The sequence below is a fragment of the Kryptolebias marmoratus genome, linkage group LG7 (genome assembly GCF_001649575.2).
Source record: "Kryptolebias marmoratus isolate JLee-2015 linkage group LG7, ASM164957v2, whole genome shotgun sequence".
Lineage (NCBI taxonomy): Eukaryota > Metazoa > Chordata > Actinopteri > Cyprinodontiformes > Rivulidae > Kryptolebias > Kryptolebias marmoratus.
The window spans coordinates 15,023,497-15,050,203 of NC_051436.1; the positions used below are offsets into that span (position 1 = coordinate 15,023,497).

General features: G+C 39.2%; 1 protein-coding gene across 1 annotated transcript in view; it reads right to left on the reverse strand.

Moving 5' to 3' along the window:
* Positions 1–22,575, reverse strand: part of zanl (zonadhesin, like) — a 33,420-nt gene extending 10,845 nt beyond the window's left edge. The window contains exons 1-32 of the mRNA XM_017427053.2: positions 22,448–22,575; positions 21,054–21,076; positions 19,624–19,770; positions 19,247–19,512; positions 18,307–18,391; positions 18,068–18,220; positions 17,540–17,707; positions 17,331–17,428; positions 17,144–17,222; positions 16,980–17,051; positions 16,671–16,864; positions 16,392–16,533; positions 16,001–16,245; positions 14,760–14,908; positions 14,492–14,620; positions 13,164–13,302; positions 12,794–12,935; positions 12,390–12,586; positions 11,400–11,538; positions 10,073–10,189; positions 9,708–9,832; positions 9,208–9,353; positions 8,490–8,633; positions 8,302–8,409; positions 7,041–7,210; positions 6,541–6,743; positions 6,259–6,403; positions 5,212–5,459; positions 4,233–4,410; positions 3,277–3,385; positions 1,631–1,725; positions 1,322–1,498 (exon numbers count right to left, since the gene is read on the reverse strand). Of these exons, the coding sequence (XP_017282542.1) occupies positions 1,322–1,498; positions 1,631–1,725; positions 3,277–3,385; positions 4,233–4,410; positions 5,212–5,459; positions 6,259–6,403; positions 6,541–6,743; positions 7,041–7,210; positions 8,302–8,409; positions 8,490–8,633; positions 9,208–9,353; positions 9,708–9,832; positions 10,073–10,189; positions 11,400–11,538; positions 12,390–12,586; positions 12,794–12,935; positions 13,164–13,302; positions 14,492–14,620; positions 14,760–14,908; positions 16,001–16,245; positions 16,392–16,533; positions 16,671–16,864; positions 16,980–17,051; positions 17,144–17,222; positions 17,331–17,428; positions 17,540–17,707; positions 18,068–18,220; positions 18,307–18,391; positions 19,247–19,512; positions 19,624–19,770; positions 21,054–21,076; positions 22,448–22,518 (4,603 nt within the window). The 5' untranslated portion in view covers positions 22,519–22,575. The remainder of the gene's footprint in view (positions 1–1,321; positions 1,499–1,630; positions 1,726–3,276; positions 3,386–4,232; positions 4,411–5,211; positions 5,460–6,258; positions 6,404–6,540; positions 6,744–7,040; positions 7,211–8,301; positions 8,410–8,489; positions 8,634–9,207; positions 9,354–9,707; positions 9,833–10,072; positions 10,190–11,399; positions 11,539–12,389; positions 12,587–12,793; positions 12,936–13,163; positions 13,303–14,491; positions 14,621–14,759; positions 14,909–16,000; positions 16,246–16,391; positions 16,534–16,670; positions 16,865–16,979; positions 17,052–17,143; positions 17,223–17,330; positions 17,429–17,539; positions 17,708–18,067; positions 18,221–18,306; positions 18,392–19,246; positions 19,513–19,623; positions 19,771–21,053; positions 21,077–22,447) is intronic.
* Positions 22,576–26,707: the final 4,132 nt, after the last annotated feature.

A 26,707-nucleotide genomic window follows, 5' to 3' on the forward strand; every position in this document is an offset into this window, starting at 1 on the left:
CCATGACTTCTGATTGAGTCCCCCACCCCCTTGAGACAGCTGGGACCAAGTGATGCTGTTATTACAGGAGGAACATGTCCTGATTGCACACTTCTTCACTTTCTACCATGAAAATTCAAAGTAGCATGGTTAGCATTTGAATGCTGCTGGCTTTAAATATTAGCAGCAGTTAGCAGTTAGATTTGAATAAGTTCAGCTCTGAGCTTTGCATTCGAGGTAATGAAGACGCTGCCAAGCAGTAACTTTTCTTTTTCTTTTATACAGCTTCACTGCGTTCATCCTCAGCTACAGAAAACAGGTTCTGCAGCTTTTGTTGGTCAGCAGAGAAAAATTATAGTTTCTGTTGTCCTCACAGTCTGTTCCTGTCCTGCTTGGTGTTAAAGGAGCACAGGACTGATTCACTAAGTGCTGTGGCAGTACAAACTTCAGGTGATGTAGAAAGTACATCCTCTGCTGGACCTTCTTGAGGATGGAAGAGATGCTCTCCTTCCACTTCAAGTCTTGGGAGATAGTTGTTCCCAGGAACTTGAAGGAGTCTACCTGTGACACAGGGCAGCTGGATATGGAGAGGGGAGCAGTGATGGGGGGGTGTCATCTGAGAGCCACTGTCATAGTCACAGTCTTGAGCGTGTTCAGCTCAATGTTTTTGTGGCCACACCAATGCTCAACTTTGCTCCGGTATGCAGACTCCTCCTCATCTTGGATGAGACAGATGGCTGTGGTGTCGTCTGTACAGTTCAGGAGTTTAACAGTTGGGTGTAAAAAGGTGGAGTCGTTGGTGTACAGGGAGAAGATGAAAACCATGGCTTGTTGTTGTTGTTGTATGTGGTCTTGGTTGGAACACATACAGGTTGTCAGATGCAGCTTCAAACACACTCCAGTCAAAACTGTCCTGAAGGTTTTACTTTGCTTCACTGGTCCGTTTTTAAGTTTTACACCGAGCCCCATTCAGTCAAACTTTTCTTTTAACCTTTGTGAGCAGATTATTTACATCATCTCTTTTACACTCAAAAAGTCATACATGATTCTGTGTTGTAAATGTCACTGAAGCAGGTGGTTTTCATGTTGCTGCTGGATGAAGAGAACAGTAAAAATAAAACTGCCAACAAACCAAGCTGAGAGAACAGATTCCAGCAGACAGCTGGATTACATCTGAACATCTGTCTTTCTTGTTATGCTACTGGCATACTGGCGTATTCTGAAATTCTTTTTGAGTAAAAATTTGAAGAAGTTATCACCACATAGTCCTAACTGAATAGGTTTTGCTGTTAAATCCACTGGGATGCTTCGGGGATTTCATGTATATAACAGGCAGACTTACGACAAAAGGTGTTGTTCCTCCATGGGATAGGCACTCCTGCAGCTGCACACATGTCAGCGTAGCTCTCTATGGCCTGGCACAGAGCCACAGCCTGACCTCCAGTGGCACACATGTCGTACACACAGTTTCCAAAGTACGGCTCAGGGGGAACAACAGAGTGGCATGGCTTAAAGATCCCTGAAGATGAGATCAGAAACAGATAACTGTTGGAACAGGCTGGGTAAGCAGAGTTTCTTAAAACTCTAAAATCTTAGTGTGCATTAGACAGTGCTGAGGCATCTTTGCACTTTGTGTGTGTGAGAGTCGCACCAATGGGATCAGTGATCATTCCACAGCTGGTAGGCTTCTGGGCATCCTCCTCCACCTGTTTGTCACACTCTTCCTGTCCTCCTCCGTTAGTACAGCTGGAGAGGAGGTGGGATATCAGTTAATATGTTAAAGCACACACAGATGATCGTCAGTCATCATGCAGAAACATCTCTGACCACAGCTTCAGAACAGTTTCAGGCAGAAGATTCAAGCCATCGCGTCATGTACATGCATGTCAGATAAACTTTGGCCTTTTAAGGATTCATTTAAACAGTTTTTGTCCAGGGTAGATTGAATATACAAGATACAATTTCAGCGATTTTTAAAAATAATTCTGAATTTATTGCTGATTTTCTGGGTCAGAACTATACATGCAGACTCATACATCCATACATTTACTAAAATCTGGTAATAAGTGGTGCTGAAGGCAATAGAAGGTCTTTGAACTTGACAAAGCCAAGGACTATTAACGTGAACATGGTGATAGTTTCGCTGCCAGCATGAAAAGGATTTGCTTGACAGCACTCACTGGGCTGACCAACACTCATCTGACCCCCTCAGATGAAAATAAACTGAGTCGGTGTTATGATCCGTGCTTTATGAGTTATTTTTTGGTGATCTTTTGTGTCAGGTTTTATGACTGTGATCCTTGTGTTTAAGTTTGTTCCCTGTGTTTTATATTGATATGTTCTTGTGTAGTTTTGCTCCCTGTGCTGTCCTTGTTCTCTGTGCCATTATTTACTCTCGCTCAGTAGTTTTCCAGTCAGCCTGCAACTCCCACTTCATCTGTTTCCTATTACCTGTCAGTCCAGCTGTTGTCAGCCTCCCACACACCCTCAGGCCTTTATATTCAGTCTCTGCCATCTCTTTCTCACTGTTTTACTGTCAGCTCATGCTGCAATCTGGTTATTTTTTTTGTCTCCCTGCTCACTTAGTGTTATTTAGTTTTGCTGCCTCGTCAGCCAGTTTTTGTTACATTAATGAATCTGTTTATTCTTCAGGGCTCTTTGTGTCAGGCTGCATTCTGGGTCCAATCTGCCATCTACAAACCCAATAGTGGAATGTTCAGGAACAACCCAGAAACCATCGAGGCTGAAGACTGCTATAAACTACAGACAGGAAATGTCACTGTCTTTATTTTTGTTGTTGATGTCTTTATTTCTTTCATCTTCTTAGTTTTTATATTTGTCACTTCCATTTTTTTCTTAATCGTCTGTGTCTTCTTCTTTGTCACCTACTTCATCTTTTTCTCCTTTTTTGAATTTGTCACCTTTTTCTTTGTCTTTTTAAGTCATCTCAGTTGTCTTCCTTGCTGCTGTCATGTTACCATCTTCTTTTTTGTTGCCATGTTTGTCTTCTTCTCTGTCATTACCAGTCTTCTTCTTTGCCATTGTCACGTTTGCCATAGTCTTTGTTTTCTTTTCCATCATTGTTGTCATCTTTGTCGTCTTCTTCTGTTGATCCAGGTACTCAAACTAAATACAGATGTTTGACATTAAGAGCCATTGAGCATCTTGCTCTTTGGTTGGGTTCTACAACTAATGTCTCCAAGTCACATTTAAACCACCCAAAGGAAGTCCAAATGAATTAGTGAGAAAAATGAGTGAAAGAGGACCAACAAGATCCAGATTGTAATCTTGACTTACTCGGGTCGAGGGTCAGCCACCTCCCAGCTGTCTCCCAGCTCGTTGCTGTTTGAAGCTGCTGTGTTATCTGGTTTCAAATTGTCGTCTTTGGGGTTTTCATTAAAATTTCCTGCCAGGACAACAAACATTATAACTTCCTACAGAGACAAGGACTTTTAGACAAGCAAAACAAATATATACAGAGTAAACTAAAATAGTAAAAATGAAAGTTTCTAGCTGTTTTTATGCATTCTTTCTGGATTTCATGCCAGAGCTTTAAACTAAGATCATCTTAAGGTGAGAAGTCATGGAGTTGTAGCCATTTTGGTCCAACCATGAAAGGAAGGTGATGAGAGCTCTCAGGCAATGTCGCAAAATCTTGTGCAATCCGCAACAATATAGGTTGCGAATGACTTTTAGCGACTAAAACACCAAATTCTATATTACTGTCTGTAAAACTGACAAACTTGGAGCCATGTTTGTGTTTGATTAGGTTGATTAACTGTGGCAGCTGTCTTTAAATAGGTTGACTCCCAAAGTTAATCCATTCTAGATGTAGATCAAAATATTAGTTTCTGGAAGTTTATTCAAAATCTGTCCAGAGGTTCATGAGATATTTTACTAACAGACAGAGAGGGTTGACTCTAACTTAATGCTAACGTTTTCAGCATAGATCTTGGTGATCAGTTAGCGCTTAGACTAAGTCTTGTAAATAACTCTCAGCTGCTACCACAACAACTTTTAATATCTGCAAAACTGGTAACCATTTTTGTAGTTGCTAAAATTCATTAGCTGTGGAGACCTTCTTGAAATGGATTGATTCCTAAATTTAATGGCTTTTAGCTGTGCATCCAGTGATTATCCAAGTTCATTCAGTGGTTCAGACGCACAAGCAAAAACATTATCTATTGCAATTTCTAGATTATATTTTACATATTTGGTTGTGTAATTCCAACACTGAGTGTTTGAGTTCTTACCACACATTCCACAGAGCAGACCGCTGTAGCTGGTTGGTAAGGTGACATCTGCATGGTGGTTCCCGTCGAACCGGACCCTCAGGCCAAAGGGTGTCTCCAGAACCACAAACTTTCCACTCAGGTAGATCTTAGTCCCACTAATGAAGGTGACAGGTGGTATGACTGCTGTTCCGCTGACCTGATGAAGGAAATCAGATTGAATGCCACGATAGACGTGTCTGCAGAGAAGCTGACTCAGCATTCACACTATTTAAAGTTTCTGTTGTACATTTTTGCATTCAAACTACTTCTGCATACTTTGTGCTATTTTAACCATTCATATGTCAAAACATTCAGCTCATTTGGGAATGGGAGTGCTGTGACTTTTGTTCTTTTTAACTTTTATGATTTTCAAAATATTTAACTCTATTTAAAATTAAATTCTCAATAGAAATAATTGAGATCTCGTCACTTCCTTCAAAAACATTATTTTCTTCTGCTCTAGAAGACTTGCTATGTTCATCTTTTTATGCTCCTCTTAGCTTTTAGCTAGACTTCTACCATTTTTAGCATCTGTTTTGCTAATTGTAGCTACTGTTTTGCTGCTTTAATCTACAGTTTAGCAAATTTCAGCTTAGGCAATTGTTTTGTTATTTCTAGCATTTCGCTTTTAGCTTCTGATCTGTTCATTTTAACTTCTGTTCTGCTCATTTTAGCCCATGTTGTGCTTATTCTAGCATCTGTTACCCTAATTTTAGCCTGTGTTTTGACTTTTTTAACCTCTGTTTTGCTCATTTTAAACTCAGTCCTGCTTATTTTTGCCTCTGTTCTGCTTTATTTAATTTTACCAACTCAGTTTCAACTTCTTCATGTCATTCAGCACTCAGCATTCACACTGCATTTTTGCAGAAAAAGCCGTTTTTCTAGTTGGTGCTGTTGTTTAGATGATGGCTCCAGTGAAAAGCATCAGTGGGAGAACATCTGGAGGCAGCTAACACACCTGAACTGTGCGCCCTTTGCCGAGAATGACGGTCACATTGTTCACGTTGATCACCACGGCTCTGACGTACGAAACCTTCTTGTTACTCCCTCTGTGCTCATTCTGGGTGTCCACGGTGAAGTATGGCAGCTCGGAGGAGGCGTTGCAAGGTTTGGTCAGAGTGTAGGAGCATGCTCCCATGTAGTGGTGGGTGCGTTTGTCAAAGGTGGTGTAGTGAGGATCACCGGACACAGAGCAGATTCCATTTCCTGATAAACACAAACAGGGATTGAAACTGTGACTGTTTGAGGTATATAGGAAAAACTCTCCTTCCTTTGTATTGACTAGGTTAGAAACAATAATCAGTTCTGAATATGTGTAACTCTAAATTCTGGTTACTTCCATTCTAACCAGCAGGGGGCCCTGCTGCTCTGCAGGAAGTTGTCCAGAACAAGTTCATACAGTTTCCAATCCAGCTCTGTTTGCAAAGCACATTAAATTAAAATCCTGGCATTACATATCGCCCGCGACCTTTCATATCAGAGTTTTAAACTAAGGTCATCCTATTTTGAGAAATGACAGATTTGTCTTTGTTTTAGTCAAAACTTTGTAAATAACACGTGATCTCATGCAATACCACAAGATGTCTCACTCGGTACATGCGATGACTCTAAGCTACTACTACACGTAATTTTACCTCAATATCTGTAAAACTGATTTATAGCCATTTCAAGGTTGGCAAATGTTGATTGGTTTTGGCTGACATCTTTTATTGGATCACCTCCAACGGGTAATCAGTTGTACTTGTATATCCAATGATTATTTCTTGAAAGTTTTATCATTTTGCCGAACAGACAGACACACAAATACACAAACACAGACTGGAGATAAGAGATCAACATCCTTTTGCCTTTCAGCGACAGGCAGGTGAGGGTTTTGGTGGAACTGTTCAGAGATTTCATTGGTAAAATATTAAATATGAGTGACAACATGATAACCGACTGAACTTTGAGAGACAGTCTGTGTATTTAATGCAGTCTTGAAGCTTCTGTGAGTTTTGTAACATACCGACGGGGTGACAGTCGTACTCTCCATCATGTAGCTGGCAGCTCTCAGTTACTGGTTTACAGCTGCTGCTCTGACAGTGGATCGAACCGCCGCTCCGACACTCACACTTCTCCTCACAACCCTCCAAGAACCAGTTATCTCCCACCTAAACGTCACACACATTGAACACTTTAGTGCCATTTGATGGAGGTAAGGGTGGGTTTATCTTACAGATCAGTGGTGTTTTCTGAGCAGTGACAAGATAAAGGGACTGAACAGGAGGTTGGTTTCGTTTCCACTCACAGGGTGGTAACTCCCACTGGTGTCCACACAGCCACAGTCTTTCAGGGCCACACATTTATCGTTGCTGAGGATGAAGCCCGGGTTACACTGACAGCCCTCCACACATACATCCTGGCAGCCTGGCGGTCCGACCACACCCAGACACGTTTCGGGACACGAGCTCACACACAGGGAGTAGGAGCTGTTCGGAGGGCAGGTCAGGGCTGCATCAAGGAACAAACAGAGGTCAAAGGTCAGCTCGGACAGGGTGATGAAGAGCAGTGGGGTGAAAATGAAGAGAGGTGCAGTGAGATTCACAACAAATGCTTTTGCTACTGTTTCTCCTGCACTGACAAAAAAAAAAAACATAGGCCCATCCCATTGCATGCTGGTCCTATACCTGCATGTAGCAAAAACCCAAAAAGCCTCGTATGTCACCTTATTTACTTTTAAATTTAATCTGTGTCAAAACCCACAAAATGCTGAAACACAGAAGACAACAATGGTCTCTGCGAACTTACGGCAGAAGTCTGGAGTTCTCCACTGGTGGACTTTGGCTCCAGCGCGATGGCAGGCATCAGTGTAGGCTTGGAGCTGGTCACAGAGCACATGCTGCTGCCCGTTGAACTGGCACATGTCATAAACACAACTTTGGAAGAATGGAATGGGGTCCACAACACTGATACACTCTCTGAAAAACAAAACAAAGTTTCTTATTTCATGAAGAAGGAGGCTAAAGGTGTAGTTTTCCAGCACAGATTACCAAAAAGCTTGGTAAAAAATAAAATAAATAAATAAAATAAATACGTTACGTAATCTCTGTAAAGGAACACATAATCAGTGTGATGAAGCTTTTATAGACGTAATTATTTCAGATTAAAACATCCTGTCAGTGCAGGTGGAACTTTCTGACATCTTTATAGTAAAGGATATAAAAATGAGACCATATTTATAATCCAATAAAACTCTTGGACTAATAGCCATCCTAATAAGTTTCCATGATCTACAGTGAAGTCCTCTAAATGTAGGTACATGAGACAGATAAGAACAAGGGCTACCTGCTGACATAAAGATATGGAAATAGTTAATGAATTTAAAAGATTACCATAAAAACTAAACATCATTATCAGACATGTGTTTTGGTGCTCTGAAGAGCTCAGGATCCTTTTCTCGTTCTGCCTCAGTTCATGAGGGACAAACTTGATATCTTGTAGAACGAGTTTGGTTTTGGGAATCAAACACCCCCTTTATTTTTAAGATTATATATATATATATATATATATATATATTGATAAAAGTCACAGTTAAGACAAGATAAGATGGATGGTATAAACCAGTTATAGACAGTTAGACATGGGTATAGAAGGTTATAGATGGTTATAGACTGGTTATAGACTAGTTACAGATGGTTATAGATGTTATAGATTGGTTATAGATGTTTGAAGACCAGTTGTAAAAAATATAGATGGTTTAAGTTGGTTAAATACTGTTACAGACAATTTATAGATGGTTGCAGATGGTTATTTACAGTAGTAGATGGTTTTAGACTTGATAGAAGATTATAGCCAGTTAAATAACAATCATAGTCTTTTATAGATGGTTATAAGCCAGCATAGCTTATTAGGTTATTATGAAAAGCAATAAAAGGTTACAGACAAGTTATAGATTGTTATATTCTGTTATAAACCAATGATAGTCAGGTTATAGACAATATGGACTGGTTGTATACTGATTAAAGATGATTATAAAAGTTTGTGATGGGTCAGTAAGTTTTCCTCTCACCTGAAGGGTCCAGCAGGGTCTTTAATTTTGCCACATTTATCTGGTTTCACCACTTCAGCCTCAAGTTTGGGGTCACAGTCTGGGTCAGGCTTAGTGCCGGGGGTGCACCTACAGAGAAACAATGTTAACTTTTTTTCTTCTAAATTAAAATCCCAATCAGACTCAAAAATTACAGCAAGATAACTCACGAGTCATCTTCGTCCTCTTCCGTCTGCCAGCTGTTACCAAAGTCGTTGACATTTCCAACCAAGGTGCCGTCTGGTTTGGTGAAGTCATTGGTTGGACTTCCATCGTAGTCCCCACAGAGACCACACATCTGGTCATGGTAGGAGCTGGAAAGCAAACAGAGGCCACATGTTCACACTTTTTAGGTCTACCACAGAGTCTTCAATAGATGAAAAATAAAGCTGAACTGCTCAAAGATAAGAGTGGATGATTCTGGTCTCAGAGTTGCATGAGCTGAGAACCCTTGAGTGTGGACAGGACATTCCCTGGAACCACCAACCATCAACAATTCTTAGGTGACAATGTTTTTTATGTGCCAATCTGTTCTATGACACCAGAAAAACTTTGTATTTTCAGTCACTGTTGTTTCTTTTCTGATCAATGTGACTGGAAACAGACCAGCAGTTTGAGAGCTGCTAAGACAGAATAACTCAGAAATAAGTTTCACAGACTGAAAATGTCGGCTTTTATTTTACAAAAAAGCTTCACCACAGTATGTTTTTTTGAGATATACATTTTTTTTGTTTGTTTTTTGTTTCTGAGAATATAAGAATTGGTTGTTGCAAGTGTTTAATTTTTCTTTCAGATGTAAACTACTGTCTGATGATGGATTCAGTATTTAACTGGACCAGATTTCTAAATGAGACAATATTTAAATTAACCGTTTTCAAAGACACCAACCTGGGAACTGAGATCTGGGCATAATGGTTTCCATCCCAACGCACTCGAAGGCCAAACGTTGTTTGCAGGGTGACGTACTGACCGGCAAGACTGAGAGACATGAGAGGGGAGGGGGAGTGAGGGAGGGCCACCCGCAGTCCGTTCACCTGAAATACAGAAATACAGCTTGTGTTCAACAGAAACCAGGGTTACAAATCAAGTCTCCCATCAACAGAGACACTGCCTCGATTGTCTGAACCCATCTAACACAAGAGCTCAGTTCAGGAGAAGATTTCTGATTTAAAGATATTTAAAAGAACTATATATGAAAGATGAGAATAATAAACAAGAAAATATCTGCAGAAATGTTGAAATATCTGAAGAAGGATTGACTTCAATCTGCAGTTTAACTAAACCTGGATTAAAAGATGTGCAGAAAGGCTGCTGTTTGTGTTGCAGGTGCAAAGATGTTTAGCTGAAAGAATCCTGTGTGTGCTCATGAAAAAGTTCTTCATGCTGACCAGAGTTCTCCTGGTTTTCATCAGGGTGACAGTGATTCCATTCACGGTGACGTAGAGTTTTCTCAGGTAGGACACACCTGATACTCCCCTTTCCTCATTCTTGGCCTCCACAGAAAACCAAGGACCTGCACAAAGACGGTGGACCAGTCAGAACCAAACAGTTCACAAATCGATTCAGTATTCATTGTGTATTAGCTTATATAAGCTTGTGACTGGTGTTATTAACCCAACAAATCATTTAGAACAAACTCCTTTAATATCACAGACCATGAATCCAACCCACACCCACAAATACTGTTAAAACAAAAGCACAGGTCCATTTCAAAATGAACACAGATTATGTCTGTAGGTAAACATGTTCATACCTGTGTTGTTTTTGCATGTTCTGGCCAGTGTATAGGTGCAGGTTCCCATGAAGCTGTAGAACTTCTTGTCGAATGTGTTGTAATGAGGATCCCCAGAGACTACGCAGTCCTGAGAGCCTGAGAGAAAAAAGGACTGATTTAAAAATCTGAAACCAACTTTTACAGTTGCTACACGACAAGCAATCCTGTTCACAAAATAATACATCTCAACACCAGAATACTTAAGGAAACAAGCTTGCTAGTTGCTTTAACTTTTTGTAGCAGAGGGGGATGGGCGGAGCTAACAGCAACACTTTTAGCCAGGCAGACAGACAAACTAGAAACTGAGCCTCAAACTGTTGCCGTGTGAAAACTGAACCATAAGTAAAAATAAACATTCTTGATGTGAGAGTGACTGAAACCTCTGATCAGATTTTATTTATCTACAGTGTTTATGTAGGACAGGTATCTGCAGCCTTTACTATCTCTCCTGCACCTTTTCCCATCAAATAAGATTTGCACAGAATGTTGTATTCACACTGTTGTTTTCCTGCTTATAATTTCTTCTGTACATTTTTCTTTTTTTTTTTTTTAACTCTAAAATAATTCAGCAAGGTTTCAGCTTTTATAACCATTCATATATTTCACATGTAGCATATTCAGGACATGAAAACTGTGACTTTGGTTTCTTGTAACCTTTTGTTTTTTGAATTATTTGACTTTATTTACACATTTTCCCCTCAGAAATGCAGTGCGATATCTTCATAACACTGAAAAACTGTGCTCTACTTTAGCAGGCTTGCTTCACTGTTTAGTTAATTTTTAGCTTTTGTTCTGATAGTTTTAACTTTAACAACCCAGTTTCAGCTTCTTCGACACATTTCAGCAAAGTCCTTCAGGACATACCATCCACACTGTACCTTCACAGAAAATGCAGATTTTTCCAGTTATTTTTTGTCTGAACAACACATTAGTTTTAACTGCACCAAAGAAACAAGATGACACCCTGTTGTCAGAGATTTATGTGTCAACCATGAGCTTTTCAAGTAACAATGATCACTTTTTAAAAACAGTCACTCAAACATTTTTATGTTAGTGTACAGATTTATAAAGGCTACACAGTCATTTTCTCTGTCCTATCCCAGCAATGGCAAAGTACTTTTCAGTAATATGGACTGTCTGCAGCTGTAGTAAAGCAGATTGTTAATTAGTTATATTGATCAGCCATATTCTTTTTGGGTAGGTCAACGAAGCCCAAACTGTGAAGCATCTAACTCAGATCAGCGGTGAATCAATCCACCCCTCATGTTTTGACCAGATGTGTCAAGCTGAGCAGGTTTAAACCTACCTGTAGGAAAACAGCCGAGCTCTCCATCCTGGAGTTTGCACTCGTGCATCGGGGGGCAGTCGGAGGCCTCACAGGTAACAAAGGGGGCATTACACTTACACTTCAGCTCACAGTTCTCCAAATAAAACTCCTCCCCAGGCTAGAACAAACACACAATACATGAAAATAGTTCAGTAAAGAAATCAGGTGTGGCTAGAACATATTTTACTTGCACATTTAACAAGAAACAAGAGAAATGTGCAGAGATGACTGTTATAAACGGGTTAGCAGGATTTACAGGATTTGGCTCATAGACTGTGGTATGGACTGCTGATGGGGCAATGTTGAGCATTAGCATGAATATTGTGTAATTTTTACTTTCTCATCTCATCTCATGTTTTTTGAAAAGATCTTGAAGTGAACAGACTAAAGATAAAGACCAAATAAACAAATGGACAATCAAAGCTTTTGTTTTACTTGGTTTTGACCAAAAGACATGCTAACAGTATTAGCATTTTACCATCGAATGATATGCAGGGAAGAGTTTATGGATTTACCATCTGCAGTGTAGCTTTACAGGGTCTTGACTGAGAACAATAATCAGATTGGTTGAGATGTTCTGGAAATGTGCAACAGAAACACATTCACAGTGCTGCTTCAGGGCTCTCAGGTAGAGCTCTGGGTATGCTGAACTAAACTTACATTTATTGGCTGAATTGATGCAAACATACATCTACTCTTCAACTAACATAAAACTACAAAGAAAGTTGAAGTGCAGGAACTCCTGAGTATTCAGTAAACTTTAAAATGCTCAGAGTCAGGAACTTCAATCAGACTGAGATAGTGTTTTGGGCTGAACAAAGATACACCAAATCCAAACTGTGATGAACATTTGCTCAGTTCAGCACCTCACTGCAAGTAGAAGCTGAAGAAAAAATGAAATGACAGGAACCTTTCTCAGTCATGGCCTGCTTAGTTGAGTTTTGACCCATCAGGAGCACTTTACTGTACCTCGTAGTACTGGCCGTTTGTGAATTTGCAGCCACAAGTATTCTTCTTGACACATTTGCCGGCACTCAGGACGTAACCAGGATCGCACACACAGGCCTCTGAGCAGGGTCCACTGCAGGAGGGGGGTTTTCCAGAACAGGTCTCCTGACAGGGGTCTGCACAGGACTCATAATGGCTGTTGGGGGGGCACTTTAGAGCTACGAGGAAGAAAAGAAACCGAGGTTGAATGTAGACATAAGCAGAAATAAGCAGGAAGTGCAAGGTTCCCATTACCACACAGGTAAAAATATTCAAAGTAGTTTGGATAGGGCCTTAAATGAATTCCTAAATGTGTTTCTGTTCAGTCTGAATGACCGCTCCTTTCCCTCCAAGCTTCTTTCAGTTTTTGTTCCACCAATACTCACGGCAAAATGTTTCATTCCTCCAGGGTCCGATGTTGACCCCGCGGTCCTGGCATTCGTTGACGTAGGCCTCGATGGCTTCACACAGGATGGGCTTGGCTCCATCCAGTTCACACAAGTCAAACACACAATCCCTAAAGTATTCCTGGAAAGAAACAGTTATTTTGTAAACAGCAGCAAACAAACATTCAAGGCCTTAAACACATAATTATATATTTATGACATAAATTGATGGTGTATAAATTAAACAAACTCAATAAACTTTAACAAAATTTTTCATGCAGTTAGAGACAAAAATGAACAAAAACTTCACAGCTGCTGATATTTCATATTATTGTAACTCCTATAGTTGTAGATATGTGCGTGGACATACGTTGGGGTTGACTTTGGGGTGGCACACAGCAAACGGGCCGTTTTTGTCCAACAGGACACCACAGTATCCAGAGCTCTCGTACAGTTCCTCCTCTGCTTCATCACATCCAGGGATGGTAGTGTTTGGTTTCTTATTGCACCTGTCAACACAGATGCCAAATTTAACAAAGTCTACGGATCAGGTGAACTTTGGGCCAAGAAAATATCACATATAAGAATTCATAGATGTTGGAGACTATATTATGCTTCTAAAAATCTGTCTAAAATCATAAAATAGAATTGAACTAAACAGGATTGTAAATTGAGCTGAACTAAAATAAATCAAAGAGGCAGAGTTAACTGCAAACTGTGTTAAGCTTGTTTCATACTCTACAAGAACCAAGAAATTTGTTTTCTCAAGCTGCCAAGAACAAGAACAAAGTTGTTTTTTGGCCAAGACACTTCATACTCCAGGAGAAATTCAAGCTCAGAACTCCTGGGGAGTCCCTCACTATCTCTACCATCTGCACCTCAAAACTATCCATTGTCCAAACTTCCGCACCAACAGAAAAATGGGAATGTAAGAATTTCCAATTTAAGCTGACACGCCCACCTCAGATTTTTGACCAATCGGACATCAAAGAGGAGAAAGTTCTGTGAAGATGGTGTGTCAAGAACAAGCCACAAGAACTCCCAAACCAGAGCTACTAGAAAAAAATGACTTCATTCTTGTCACGCATCTCTGGCAGAAAGAACAAATTGTTGCTTCTTGCAAAGTATGGAGCAGCCTTTAGGTGTGTTCAGTTGCCATTAAAAATGCATCAGAAATGTTTCTGAGCCACTTTGTTGTTATTCTAACTGGGAATTTTGTTGAAACATTGTCCAGCTCTGTTCTGTATTGTGCTAACAAAAGCCAGATAAGCTGTCATCTAAGTCTTCCTTCATAAAAAAGTAAAAAGATTAAAATCAGCTTCTTCAGAATCAGTCTGACTTGATTTGACTTAACTTCAATGAATTTGACGTGACTTGAATGCCTTTAATTGAAGTATTTGATTATTTGAACTGAGCTCAGAGTAAAATAAGAAATCTTGCATGTCGGCTAAAAGCAAACATTGGTTTTTATGTTTTGTTTATTGAGTTATATCAGCTGTTTTCTTTCAGTAGTTGTTCAGTATGTAAAACTTCTAATAAAATTTGTTTGTTTGTTTTAGTTTAAGCCAGTCCTCCTTTGCATTCAACAGTGACACTTTTCCATATTTTTTTAATATATGATGTTTCTAGAAGTACACCAAGCCTTTTTTGCATGCATGGTTAGTCTTTGACAAAAGCCTGAATCAGTGCAGTCCTTACTCTGCATCAGTGTTCCAGCTGTGTCCAAAGTCATTGGCGTTGTTGGTCAAAGTTCCATCTGGTTTACGGAAGTCGTCTTTAGCATTTCCATTATAATCTCCACACAAACCACACACTTTATCCTGATAGCTGTGGAATATAAAAACATCAAGTTAGGAGTTGGAAATGTGACACTTGGAAAAACCAGGAGGGCAACTAAAAGTAGCTCTCATCTAAGAGTAATGTGCATTAGGGCCAGATATAAGAACAGAATGAGGTGATAACTTACTCCTTGATCACTTTGATATCCATGAAGTGGTTTCCATCATAGCGAACTGTGACACCAAAGTCCACGGACACAGTGTAATGTTTTCCTGACTTGAACACAGAAACACCAGGTGCTGGAGTCACAGGGATGTTGACAGTGGTCCCATTCACCTGTGTGGAAAAACAAGAACAGAAATTACAATAAAAGTTCAATTTAATCAGATATTAAGACACTGCAGGTGTAGAAAATTCCATTATTAAAGTAAAGAAGCAGTGTTAGTAAGTGTAAAGGTGAATTTCCAGCAGTTCAATATAATAAGAAACATATTCATTAATTAGCCAACTTCAGGTTAATTCTCTATGCAGAATATTGAAGCCCATCCCAGCTGAGATAATATGAACTTCTATGCAACTGATACTATGATGTGACTTTTAGACAATGTTTTGCTAATTTTAGCTTTTACCAATTGTTTTGCTGGTTTTCATGTTCTTTTCTGCTTGTTGTAACTTTACCATTTTAGTCAGATAAGATAAATCTTTATTGTCATTGTATAAATAAAGGTTTATCTTATCTTATCTAACTAAAATGATAAAGTTACAGCAAGCAGAAAAGAACATGAATATCAATAAAACAGTAATTCATCACTCAGCATTCACACTGCATTTTCCAGGCAATGCAGTTACTTTAGTTAGATAACAACCAGACAAACAAGGACTCCATATTTGGAACTGTGTAACGTGGGTCTTTAGTTCAATTTTAAGGCAGACTTTGAAACCTTTGAATATTCAGAAGGAGTTAATGGGCTAAAACGTATCCAACAGATCAATCTTCTTTATGCTGTACGTGTTTAAAGAAGAGCACATCATAGCAGACAATAGAGACAAACAGGTAGCTTCGACTGCAGTATCACAGATGATGTTAATAGTGTGAGTGTTGGGTTCAGTGTGCTCAGCCAATCAATAGATGTTTATGGACCAATCACAATCCTTATGTCAATCAAGAGCCTCCTCTGAAGAAGGCACTAAAAAGACCTGATATATGTAGTTATAAGGACTATAGATACACCCAGTATGAAAACAAAACCGGGGAACTACCTCAAATAGTTATAAGGACTGTGAAGTGGTCCAAAAGCAAGTACTGCTAAGTAATGCAATGCAAAATCAAGTCACTCTTACACCCTTATTCTGTAAAATAAATAAACAGCCAGGCAGCTGCCCATCCAAATGTGTTTTAGGGTTACACTTGCTCCCCTCATTTCTTACCTGCACAGTGCCACCTTTGAGAATGGAGATCTTCACCGTGCGTAAATAGACATGTACAGCCTTGACGTAGGAGATGGTAGGCCTGTTATATCGATGTTCATTGTCCGCATGAACCTCAAAGAATGGCAGAGTTGTGCTGTTGCAGTTTCCAGACATCAGATAACTGCAGTTACCCATAAAATTATATTTGCGCTTGTCAAAGGTTGTGTAGTGAGGATCTCCAGATGCTATGCATGTTGATGTACCTAAGAAATAAGAAATAGGGAATTACATATTAATAGTTCTTTGTTAAAAAAAAATTAGGACTGGCTCATATTTTAGTTGATTTAATAACAAGAATCTAATATTTAACAGTTTTTGTACACTGTTGAGTAAAGTAAGACATTATTACCTTTAGGATAACAGCTGGAAACCCCGTTAACTTCTCTGCACTCTTCAGTGGGATCACAGGAGTTATCAACACACTCCAAAGTGTAGTTTCCAAGACAGCGACACAGCTTTGTACAGCCATCTCCAGATACTATCTCACCAGGCTAGAAAAAAAAAAAATATTAATTGGATAGGTACTGAGGGCATGCCTTGTAGATCCCTAATACCAACTGCAAGGTGGTATTTTATTTTTACCCAAAACACAATATGCTCATAAAAAATACAAAGTATGACATCTGACCTCATAGTAGTTATTCTTATCATCCAAACAACCACATTTATCCAGTGGCACACAGCGACGTCCCTTGAAGACATATCCAGGTTTGCAGAAGCAGCCACTTATACAGGAGCCAGAACAGTTGGTGGATGGCTCCATACATGTGGGGATACAAGCTGGACCACAATCTATATACTCTGCATTCGGTGGACAAGGATCTGGACACAAAGAAAGTAAATACCACATAAAACAATTAGGAAAACATAGTGTACATATGAAAAAGAACTATTTTACTGAACAAATACAAATTGCAGCAAACAGGACACTTCATACTCGGAGGGGTGGGTGTCGTCGGTCTAGGAGTTGTTGGTTTAGGTGTAGTTGGTCCAGGAGTTGTTGGCTGAACTATAATTGAAAGACAATTTACCATGAAAAAAATCACGGACTAACATAAATTATATTTTAGGGTGTTTTAGTGTCTCTGATCATTGTCTTGCCTGTGCAGGTCATAATGCACACTGCATCAACAGCAATATCAGTCTGATAGGTTTCTCCATAGGTGCCCACAATTGCAAACTAAAAAAAATAAACACATTTAGAAAGTACAGATAACAATGAAATTCATGTAAGTCTTTAAACAAATGCATACATATACTAAAAGGCACAATGAGTTCAAGAATTTACCCGAGTTTCAGCATGTCCCAGAAAGCGTGCTCTCGCAGGCTTCCAGCCTTGACCCTGGTTCCCTCTGACACTGAAGATAGCAGGCCCAAGACTTCCACCTGGTTAATATACAATAAAAATCAAACTAAGCAAAAATCAAACAAACAACAACAAAAACACTTAATGGCATTGTTCTGATTTTGAATAAAAAAATAAATTTATCCTTTTACCTGAGGTGATGGTGTGGACACTGAGCTCCATGGTTGTGCTGGTACCATACAGGTAATAGTGGAAGCTTAGCTCCAAACATCCAGAGGACGATGGTATTACAGGACTTCTGATTTGAGCACTGGCTCCAGCGACAGTGTCCAATGAATCCATGAGCATGTACGATCCCACTATAGATTGCCAAATATTACCAGATTGTTCAACTGCCTACTCTGATCAAATCAAACAAAACAAAGGGCTTAAAAATACCACAATAAGTAAACTCAAGGTTAGGTCTGCTTTTGTTTGAATAAATTTAGTTCATGTATTTTTTCTTCTGCAATAATTACCCCAATCTGTAGGTTATACATCACTTCACATCAAAGATTCTAGAAATATTTCATAAGGGGTCAAGGTTGAGGTCAATGTTTTTATTCAGCATAAACTCTGAATTCTTTTTGTGGGTAAAATAATCTTTGACATATGCACATTTCTTCAGCCTGTGTCAGTTGTGACTTCCAAACAAACCCTAAAAAAAGAGAATCACTTACATCCAGGTTTGGAGAAATCATCATCAGGTCCAGTTCCTTCAGTTTCTGTAGACCCAGACCACTGAGAAAAACCGAACATATCAGGATCGTCGGTGTAAGTTGTCCACCCACACAAGTTGTCCAGAGTGTCAAAATCACAACCAGATTCACAGGCTGTGGACAAAACAAATTTCAACAATTATTCAAAGTGTTGTATATTAGTTTTCTGCACATGTGTGTGCGCGTGTGCCTGAACCCACCAGGACATTCTCCCTCAGTAATGATAATGTTGTCCAGAGCTGAGTCACATGAGGAAGTGAAGCCTCTTTGAGCCTCAAACACAATCTGCAGACACAGTGAAAAATTTCAGTCACCTGAACAAGAACAGATGTTTAAAGTCTTTTGACTTCATTTCAACCAGGAAGTAACGTTTGATTTCAGAGTATATAATTTTGATTTGAACTAATTTTATTAGATACATTGCAAATGTTAACTCTTAATATATACAGAGCCTCCATTTCATCAGTGTACGTCCCATTTCAATATCATTCATCCATCTTCTGCCAGAAGGACTCCATGGAGTTTCCAGCTTTTGGGATCACAGCAGGCACCAGCCACCTTACAGCCATGGCTCTGTGCAGCTGCAACAGCAGTCAAGGCCAGGGATGTTCTGGGGCTTCCACCATCCACCAGGCATTCCTAGCACACCTTCACCATATGTTTGGATGAACTATGTTTGTCTAGCATTTTTCCCCACTATCTGATCCAGCTCACCACTAGGTAGTGATTGAACGACAAGAATATGTTAGATCTATGTGTGCTGGAGTACCAGATACACAAGGATGTGGTGCTGTAACATAATGTTATTCTCTTGAAACCAGCTATCCCAATCCAAGAAAACACAAGGCAGATAAACAAAAATAAAGTGGATATAATAAAACTATTTAGTTTTTCAAGTTAAGACTGTTTGTGAGCTACTTCTCTTTTATATGTTAAGTCCTGAAGAAAGTTTCAAGTTGTAATTTAAACTTTACACATAGTGACTAAGAATTTTGTCTTATTCTTCTTTTAATTTCTATATTTTCATTTTTAAGAATTGCAGTTTAATGACCATTGTGCTGAACAGATCCTAGCTATCATTCTGATGTTTTCCTCTTTTAAATGTTAAAGTAGCATCAATAGCGATGCAGTACCACTCACAGTGATGCTCTGACTGCTGGGTTTGGACACAGTGATGGAACCTTCAAGCCAGGATGGACTCTGGATGCCAGTCTTTTTCCAGAGCTCGTTTTCGGCACTGGGTGTTTTTGACAGAACCCTCAACACATTTGTACTGTCATGACCATACATGTAGTACTGAAACCGAACACAGATTTTAGATGCTGGTGTGGAGATGGCAGGACTCAGCAGGCGAGCTTTTTGTCCATTAGACACGTTGTCACACTCATGGTAAATGTAGTAGCCGTCTGAAAACAGAAGCATGCAGAGGAAAGTTTTTCAATAATTTACACTGGAGTGCTAAATTAACTCCAGTTATTAATTTATTTATTTTGTTTTATAGAATATAGAATGCTGACTTCCGTCAGGGTAGTCTCCGCTGGGTCCGGTGCCTGGTGTTGGAGTTGGACCCTTGTGTCGGGTCCAGTCGCTGTTGTCTGCATTGTCCTGACGGAACTCGCAGAATGGAGTGGTGTCCTGGTTAAAGTCACAGGTGGTCAGAACAGCTGTTGGAGAAACATAATACATGACAGAGATCAATATCACAATTTATTAATAATTCATTTACCAGTAGACCTGATCTGTGTAATAAGCAACACAACTGATCATGATCAAGATCATTTATTTTTCTATGCAAGATGAGCAGCTCTTCTGCAGAGATCAGCCAATAGGACCACTATAAGCTGCACAGAGCTGTGCTTCATGGCCGAAGAAAAACATTGCTTAAAGTTAAAATGTGTCAGACTGTTTGAAACTTCTTCCCCCAAACATGTGGAAGAAGGTGCTATGGTCAGCTGCAACTAAAACTGAACTTTTTGTACACCAATGATAACCCCGTGCTGAGAACACTATCCCCACAGTGAAGCATGGTGGAGGCAGCATCAGCATGATGCTGGGAAACTGGTCAGAGATAAAGGAAAGATGGATGAAGCAAAATACAGAGAAATTCTTTTTACAAACCTGTTTGAGTTTTTCAGTGAAGGAAGACAAAAAAAAACTTACAAACTTTATAAGAAATGTAAAGATTGTGTAATTAAAAAAAAGTTTGTCTGCCAAGGAAATTGGAAAGTTTAGACAGCTCAAAGGTTAGTGTCATGTCATCACATTCAAAAGCCAAAAGCACACCAACGATGCCACAAAACGTTTTTAGTGCCAAAAAATACACAAGATTAGTTGCTTATTTGAAACAGAGTCACTAGAGGGGTCTGAATACTTCATAAATATACTGAAGAAGTCATTAAGCCGACAACACAGTTTTTCCTCTCTGTAACTTTTACTTTTTAGCTAATATTTTACTACTTTCAACTGTTAGCTACAATTCTGCTGACTTTAGCTTTTAGCTGCTGTTTTGGCCATCTGTTTTTTCTAAATGTAGCTGGTGTTTTGCTCATTTTAGCCTCTGTTCTGCTTGTTTTAACTTTATCAACTCAGTTTCAGCTTCTTTAGCAAAGTCATTCAGCAAAGTGTGAAAGTTTCACACTGCAGGAAAAATGTCATTTCTCTAGTCCTAAATATCAAAATGCTTCCTGAACTGATGATTGTAAACCTAAAAATGTATCATTTTTTTATGTGAATGATTGAGTTGTTCACGAAGGCAGTTGAAATTGTTTTTGCTGTGGTTTCTTTAAGATAAGGAGCTGTAAAAAGTTAAAGTCCAGAACAATCCAAGGACAGGGAGGTGGATATGAAGTGTCACATGTGCCATTATGTCAGCTGTGTGTGTCATTAAAGATCCATTTTAAATGATTACATTCGGGAAGTCATGAGTTCATGAATAAATGCAACATACCTTCTCTTTGGTTCTTCTGTGGGCTGTAAGACATAAGAAGAGCCACCAGTTAAACTTTGTCAAGAGAGAAAACATCAGTAGTAAGATATTCTAACAATCTGTCTGATATCTATCTAACCTACTGCTTTAGTTGATTTAGGCCAAATGGAAACCAGTGCAACTCAGACATGCAGTATGTCAGAAAGTTACGAGCAGCAGAGGAACAGGACCTTTTTACCTCTGTGTGACCTTCTTGTGTTTGAGGCTGAAAGGTCCCTCTGTGGTCCCACTTTTACAGCGTTTACACTTTTATTTTCAAACTTCAGACTTTTTTAGATTCAGATTGTTCAAACAATTTTCAGAGCATTTTTTGAAGTCTAACAAATTTTCTTGTATAATGACAGAAAATGTTCGAAATGCGGTCAGGCTTTTATTTTCTAAACAGACTGCTTAAAGATGGATTACACAAATGACACCTTATAGAGTGAAATAAAAAAAACTGATCCTCGCTTTAGAGCTGAGCTAACTTTTGAGCCCAAACACACTGGAGATAAACACCGGTTAGAAAGATTTACAGAATGTTATACATTTAGTTTCTCACTTTAAAACTACTGTAGCTGCTGTTAAGAATAACTTTTTATTTAATGTAACTCTGCTTGTTGGAGTAAATTATTTTCAGAAATGCAGATTTTTCTTTATGAACTTTTAGAAAACAGAGAAACAAAAATGCTTTTCCAAATAAAACCAGACTTGTCCAAACTTTTCTACAACCCAGGTTTAGGAGTTTGAGATTATTTCCATCTGTAATATTTAACATAAACTCTCTATGCTGGGACAAAATGAAGGATAATAAACCTAATACAGGTAAATATTGAGTATTATTTACTGGTATTGTGTTTATATTTCTATTATATTAGTTAATTATATGAAAAGGATTTAATTAATAAGCATATTACAATAAAAAGATAAACACAATACAATAAATAACAAGTATTATTACTACTAATAATAATGATAATAAAACTATTATCCGTTTTTGTAAAAGACATTTAATTTCTGTTGCCATTTTGAAATTTCATACAAACTATTACTGTGTTTAAAATCTGAAGTTAGTTTTTTTCTAAAACAGTTTAAACAGAGAAAAAAAAGAAATGTTTGAGATAAAGCTAAGGCAAATTATTTTACCACAGCTTTAACTTTTAAAGTTTTTAGATATACCTATTTGAAAAGAAAAGTCACTTCTGAGCAAATATGTTAGATGGCAAGATGATCTGTTAACTGAATGGCATCAGTCTTCTTGAGAATCTGCACATTTGTCAATCATTTAACATCTGACGATGTTCATAACATTATAATGTTTTGTATGAAATTACTTGTGTGTGTGTGTGTGTAAGGGGGGGGGGGGGTTGACCCACCTGTGCTGAGCCTGTCCTGCTGCGCAGCCACACATCCATAAGGTCAGAACCAGACACTTGAATCGCTCCATGATTCTCAGCAGCAGAGGACAGAGGGGCTGACGGCAGGTCTTTATATAGAGGATGAGGATGCATCAGCCATTATCGATGGGGGGGAAATACTGAAGAACGTGATTTTGCAAGTCATGTCAATGAGTAACAGTTGATAGGGACAGGGTGTGTTCCCTTAGGGTGGAGGCTAACAGATGTGTGTGTGACCTCTCCAAAGGTTCAGGAGCAGGGTGGGGATGCCCATGAAACACTAAATTACTAACAAGAATCTGTAGCGTAATCAAATGATTGAATAATAAACAGAATACTTTGATCACAGGGACACACCTTCTATAGAGTCCATACTGATAGATTTATGGACTTGTTTCTTGTTTGGACCTTTTTCTGTGTAAAATAACATAAACTTCTGTCAAATAATTCTTCCTGACTAAAATGAAAGAACCTCAAGCCATTATCTGACTGAGGTGAGACTGTTGGCAAAACGACATTTGTGACAATTTGATTTATTGTGACAACCCCAACATTTCCTGAAACTGTCAGTAATATCTGTTCATTTGTTTTTAATCCCTCATAATAGACAGATGGACAAACAAACCAACCAACACTACTGAAAACACAAGCTTGGTGGGCATAATAAACCTGCAGGATAATGTCTTGAAACAGCCCTGTGGATGCACAGCAGAACAGTGAGAGTATGAAGGTGTGGAGGTGGAGAGGAGAGGTGTTCCCAGACAGTTACTGTTAGTTAGGTTAGATATCCAGGCTCGGTCATTATGGTCTGTAATCCACCGTCCTGCTCTGCCTGGGCACAGCTCCCACATTTCTCCATTGTCACAGATAACGGTGATGCCACTGTTACATAATGTTTCTTAGAACTGCATACAACCATTGAGCAACTATCACAATTGTCAAAAGTTTCCTGATTTGTTGTGCGAATGTCACCAGATATGGATGCAAGATGTATGCGAACTGGCAGTCGGCCATAACGCAAACGAAGTGGCTAAGGTGAGAGTCAGCTCCTCAAAGTCTGAGGTCATGGTTCTCAACTGGAAAAAGGTGGAAGTATCTGGGAATCTTGTTCCTGAGTGATGGTAGGAGATGGATTGACAGATTTGGACGTAAGCTGCAGAAGTGAGGGAGGAGCTGACCTTAAAGGGGTAACTCTTAATTTACTGGACCAGCTAAGTTGCATGCCTCACCTATGGTCATGAGGTCTGGATCATGACTAAAAAAATTAAATGCTGGATTGAAGCGACTGAAGTGAGCTTCCTCTGGAGGGTGGCTGAGCTCAGCCTTGGAGAGAAGGTAAGAAAGGCCATCTTTCGGGAGGAGCTTAGAGAAGACCTGCTGCTCCTCCTCACTGAAAGGAGTCAACTGAGGTGGTTTGGGCATCTGAAGAGGATGCCCCAATCACCTCCATCTGGTGTTTTTTTGGGCACGTTCCATTGGGAGAAGACCCTGGGACAGATCCAGAACTCTGAGGAAATTGTGTCTCCTCTTTGGCCTGAGAACTCCTTGAGATACCATCAAAAGATGGGTTCCTCCTGGACCTGTTGCCTCTGAACAAAGATGGATGGATGGATGGATGGATGGATGGATGGATGGATGGATGGATGGATGGATGGATGGATGGATGGATGGATGGAACATGCAAAACAAAAGACGACAAACCTTTTAATGTGTGTTTTACAATGACAGCATGTTCAGCTTTGTGTTTTACCTGCAGATTTGTTTTATACAACAGCTAAAAGAACGACATTCAACACTGTAGACTCCATGTTTTGTTGCCAGGACCTGTAGTGTGTACGATAAACCTTAGATTTAAAAGTTTAAAGTGACTAAGCATGTTGTCAGGCTTCTCTCCCTTCTGTTGAATTTTTATTTTCACCATAATTATCTTTATTACAGTGTTCCACCCCAGCGGGTGGTCATAACTTTGGATTCCCATAGCAACAGGACTGTTTTAACTTTCCATTTAGCCTTTGAACTGTGGCACTCTACGTCAGCAGTGACTCTCACCGTCAGCAGCTTTATCTGAGAAATAGAAACAAATAGTCCAAACAATCGCTGCTCTCAGAGCTCATGATTCAGGAAGTGTTCACTGAGAATGATCAACTTTCAGAGGGTTTCTATAGGTACCCTACAGAGCTGCCAAGTTTAAACACACAGTTTAAACAGATAATACAGGTCAGCATTCTGGCACTGATGAGAAGTTTTTTTAAACATTAATAAAATAGATGTCAGACTGATCAAATGTATTGACCCATCTATTCAATTTAACTCAGTTCAGTTAAATCACAACAAGTTAACTCAGAGCACTTTCCAACAAAAATAACAAGACAATTCAAGTCAGATTCAAATTCAAATAATGTCAGTTCAATCCAATTATAACACAATACATTCACATACAGCGCATTATCAAATGCCAATTAGTAAAAGTTATTCAATTCAATTCAATTCAAAAATACTTTATTAATCCCAAAGGGAAATTAAATACTAAATAATAATATCTAGCTAAGAAAACCAGAAAAACAGCAGAAGAGTGAAGAAATGTCAGTTTGTCTGAAACTGCCTCCCATTTTACTTTTAGAGACTCTAGGAACCACAAGTAAACCTGCAGTTGTCGAGGTGTGGGGAAACGGAGATGAACCCAGAGTACAGGCTCCTTTTAAAGAGAACTAATTTATTCAAATAAAACAAACAAAAACAAAAAGGCTGACATAGCAGCAATAACTGGAACTAAGTACAAACATAAATCAACGAAGGATGGAGCGCTAAAAGATGTACAACAGGCAACGAGCAGGGAACCAAAAGCAATGAACCAGCGGAGAGTGGAGGAGAAGACCAGACTTATAAAACACAGAGGATAAATGGTAAGTGGGCGCAGGTGCGTGAAACTCATTACTGTCAGGTGGAGGTGGGCGTGGCAGCAAAACCGGGTGAAGACTGAGGAAGAATGAAAAAACACTGGAGACAGGAAGTACAAAAAGGAAACCAAGATAAAACCCAAGAAAGACACAAAGAAAAACCCAAAACCTCACAGCAGTCTGAGAGTGAAGTGCTCTGTTAGGAAAATATGGATTTACACTGGCTGCCTGTTCATGTTCGTATTAACTTTAAGATGCTTTTACTCACTTTTTACATTTTTTAATGCTTTTGCTCTCAATGATTCAATTGAACTTCATGACTTTTAATTAGAGTTCAGTTTCCTTGTTTTAGTTTGTTTTTCGCCTATTTTATTGTACTTGTTGGTTTTTACAGGTGACTTTTGATTGTTTTATTTTTTTATGGGTTTCCTGTTTGTTTTCTACCTTCTTGTAAAGAACTTTGGTCAACATTGTTGTTTTTAAATGTGCTACATAGAGAAAATTGACACTGACAGCCATATTGGGCTTCGATGGGACAATATGGAATTACCTCCAAACATCTCATGGCGAGGGCGCCTCAGATGGCATTGGGGACAGTAAAGGGAACAGCAGACACGTTGGTTTTACAAAGGAAATAAGGTGACAAATGGAAAAGAGTTCTTTGAAAAGACGTCAGTCTAAAAGGTCATCTGTATCATGTTGATGAAGCAGACATGGAAACATTTGATGCACTTCTTTTGCAATAGCTTTATGAGATTTACAAATCCTTGCATTCTGTTTTTATTTAAATTTTACACAACATCCCAACTTTTTCAGAATTGTGGTTCTATATGATTAGTATATACAGTCTACCTAGAGCGCATGGTCAACATCTTGTTTCCTGTTTCTGGCATATTTTCTCGGCGGCGTTACTCTTCTCATTAACCCCAGTCCTTACATTTCTGTCAGTCACCACCTCTTTTTGCTGTTTATTCCCTGTGCCTTCCTGCTTCCCTGTGTTCTCCTCTGTGCCATTATCTCATTCCTTCCTCAGCCAGGGATTTGTCCAGTCAGCCTGCCACGCCCATCTACACCTGTCATGGCTTTCATTGGTCAAAACTGCAGCTACTCTTCCCATTAACCCCAGAACCTTATATTTTCTGTCAGTCACCACCTCTCGACAGTGGATCATTGTTGCTAACATGCACTGTCCTGGGTCCCTTCTGTGTCAGCTTACTGTTGGAAGGTTTTGCTGCCATGACAGCCTTTGTTTTGTGTTTCTTTGTTTTAATAAATCTTTTAGTTTCCACTGAGCTCCTCGAGTGGTCTGCCTTTCTGAAACATGACAAAACCAGAGAGTTGG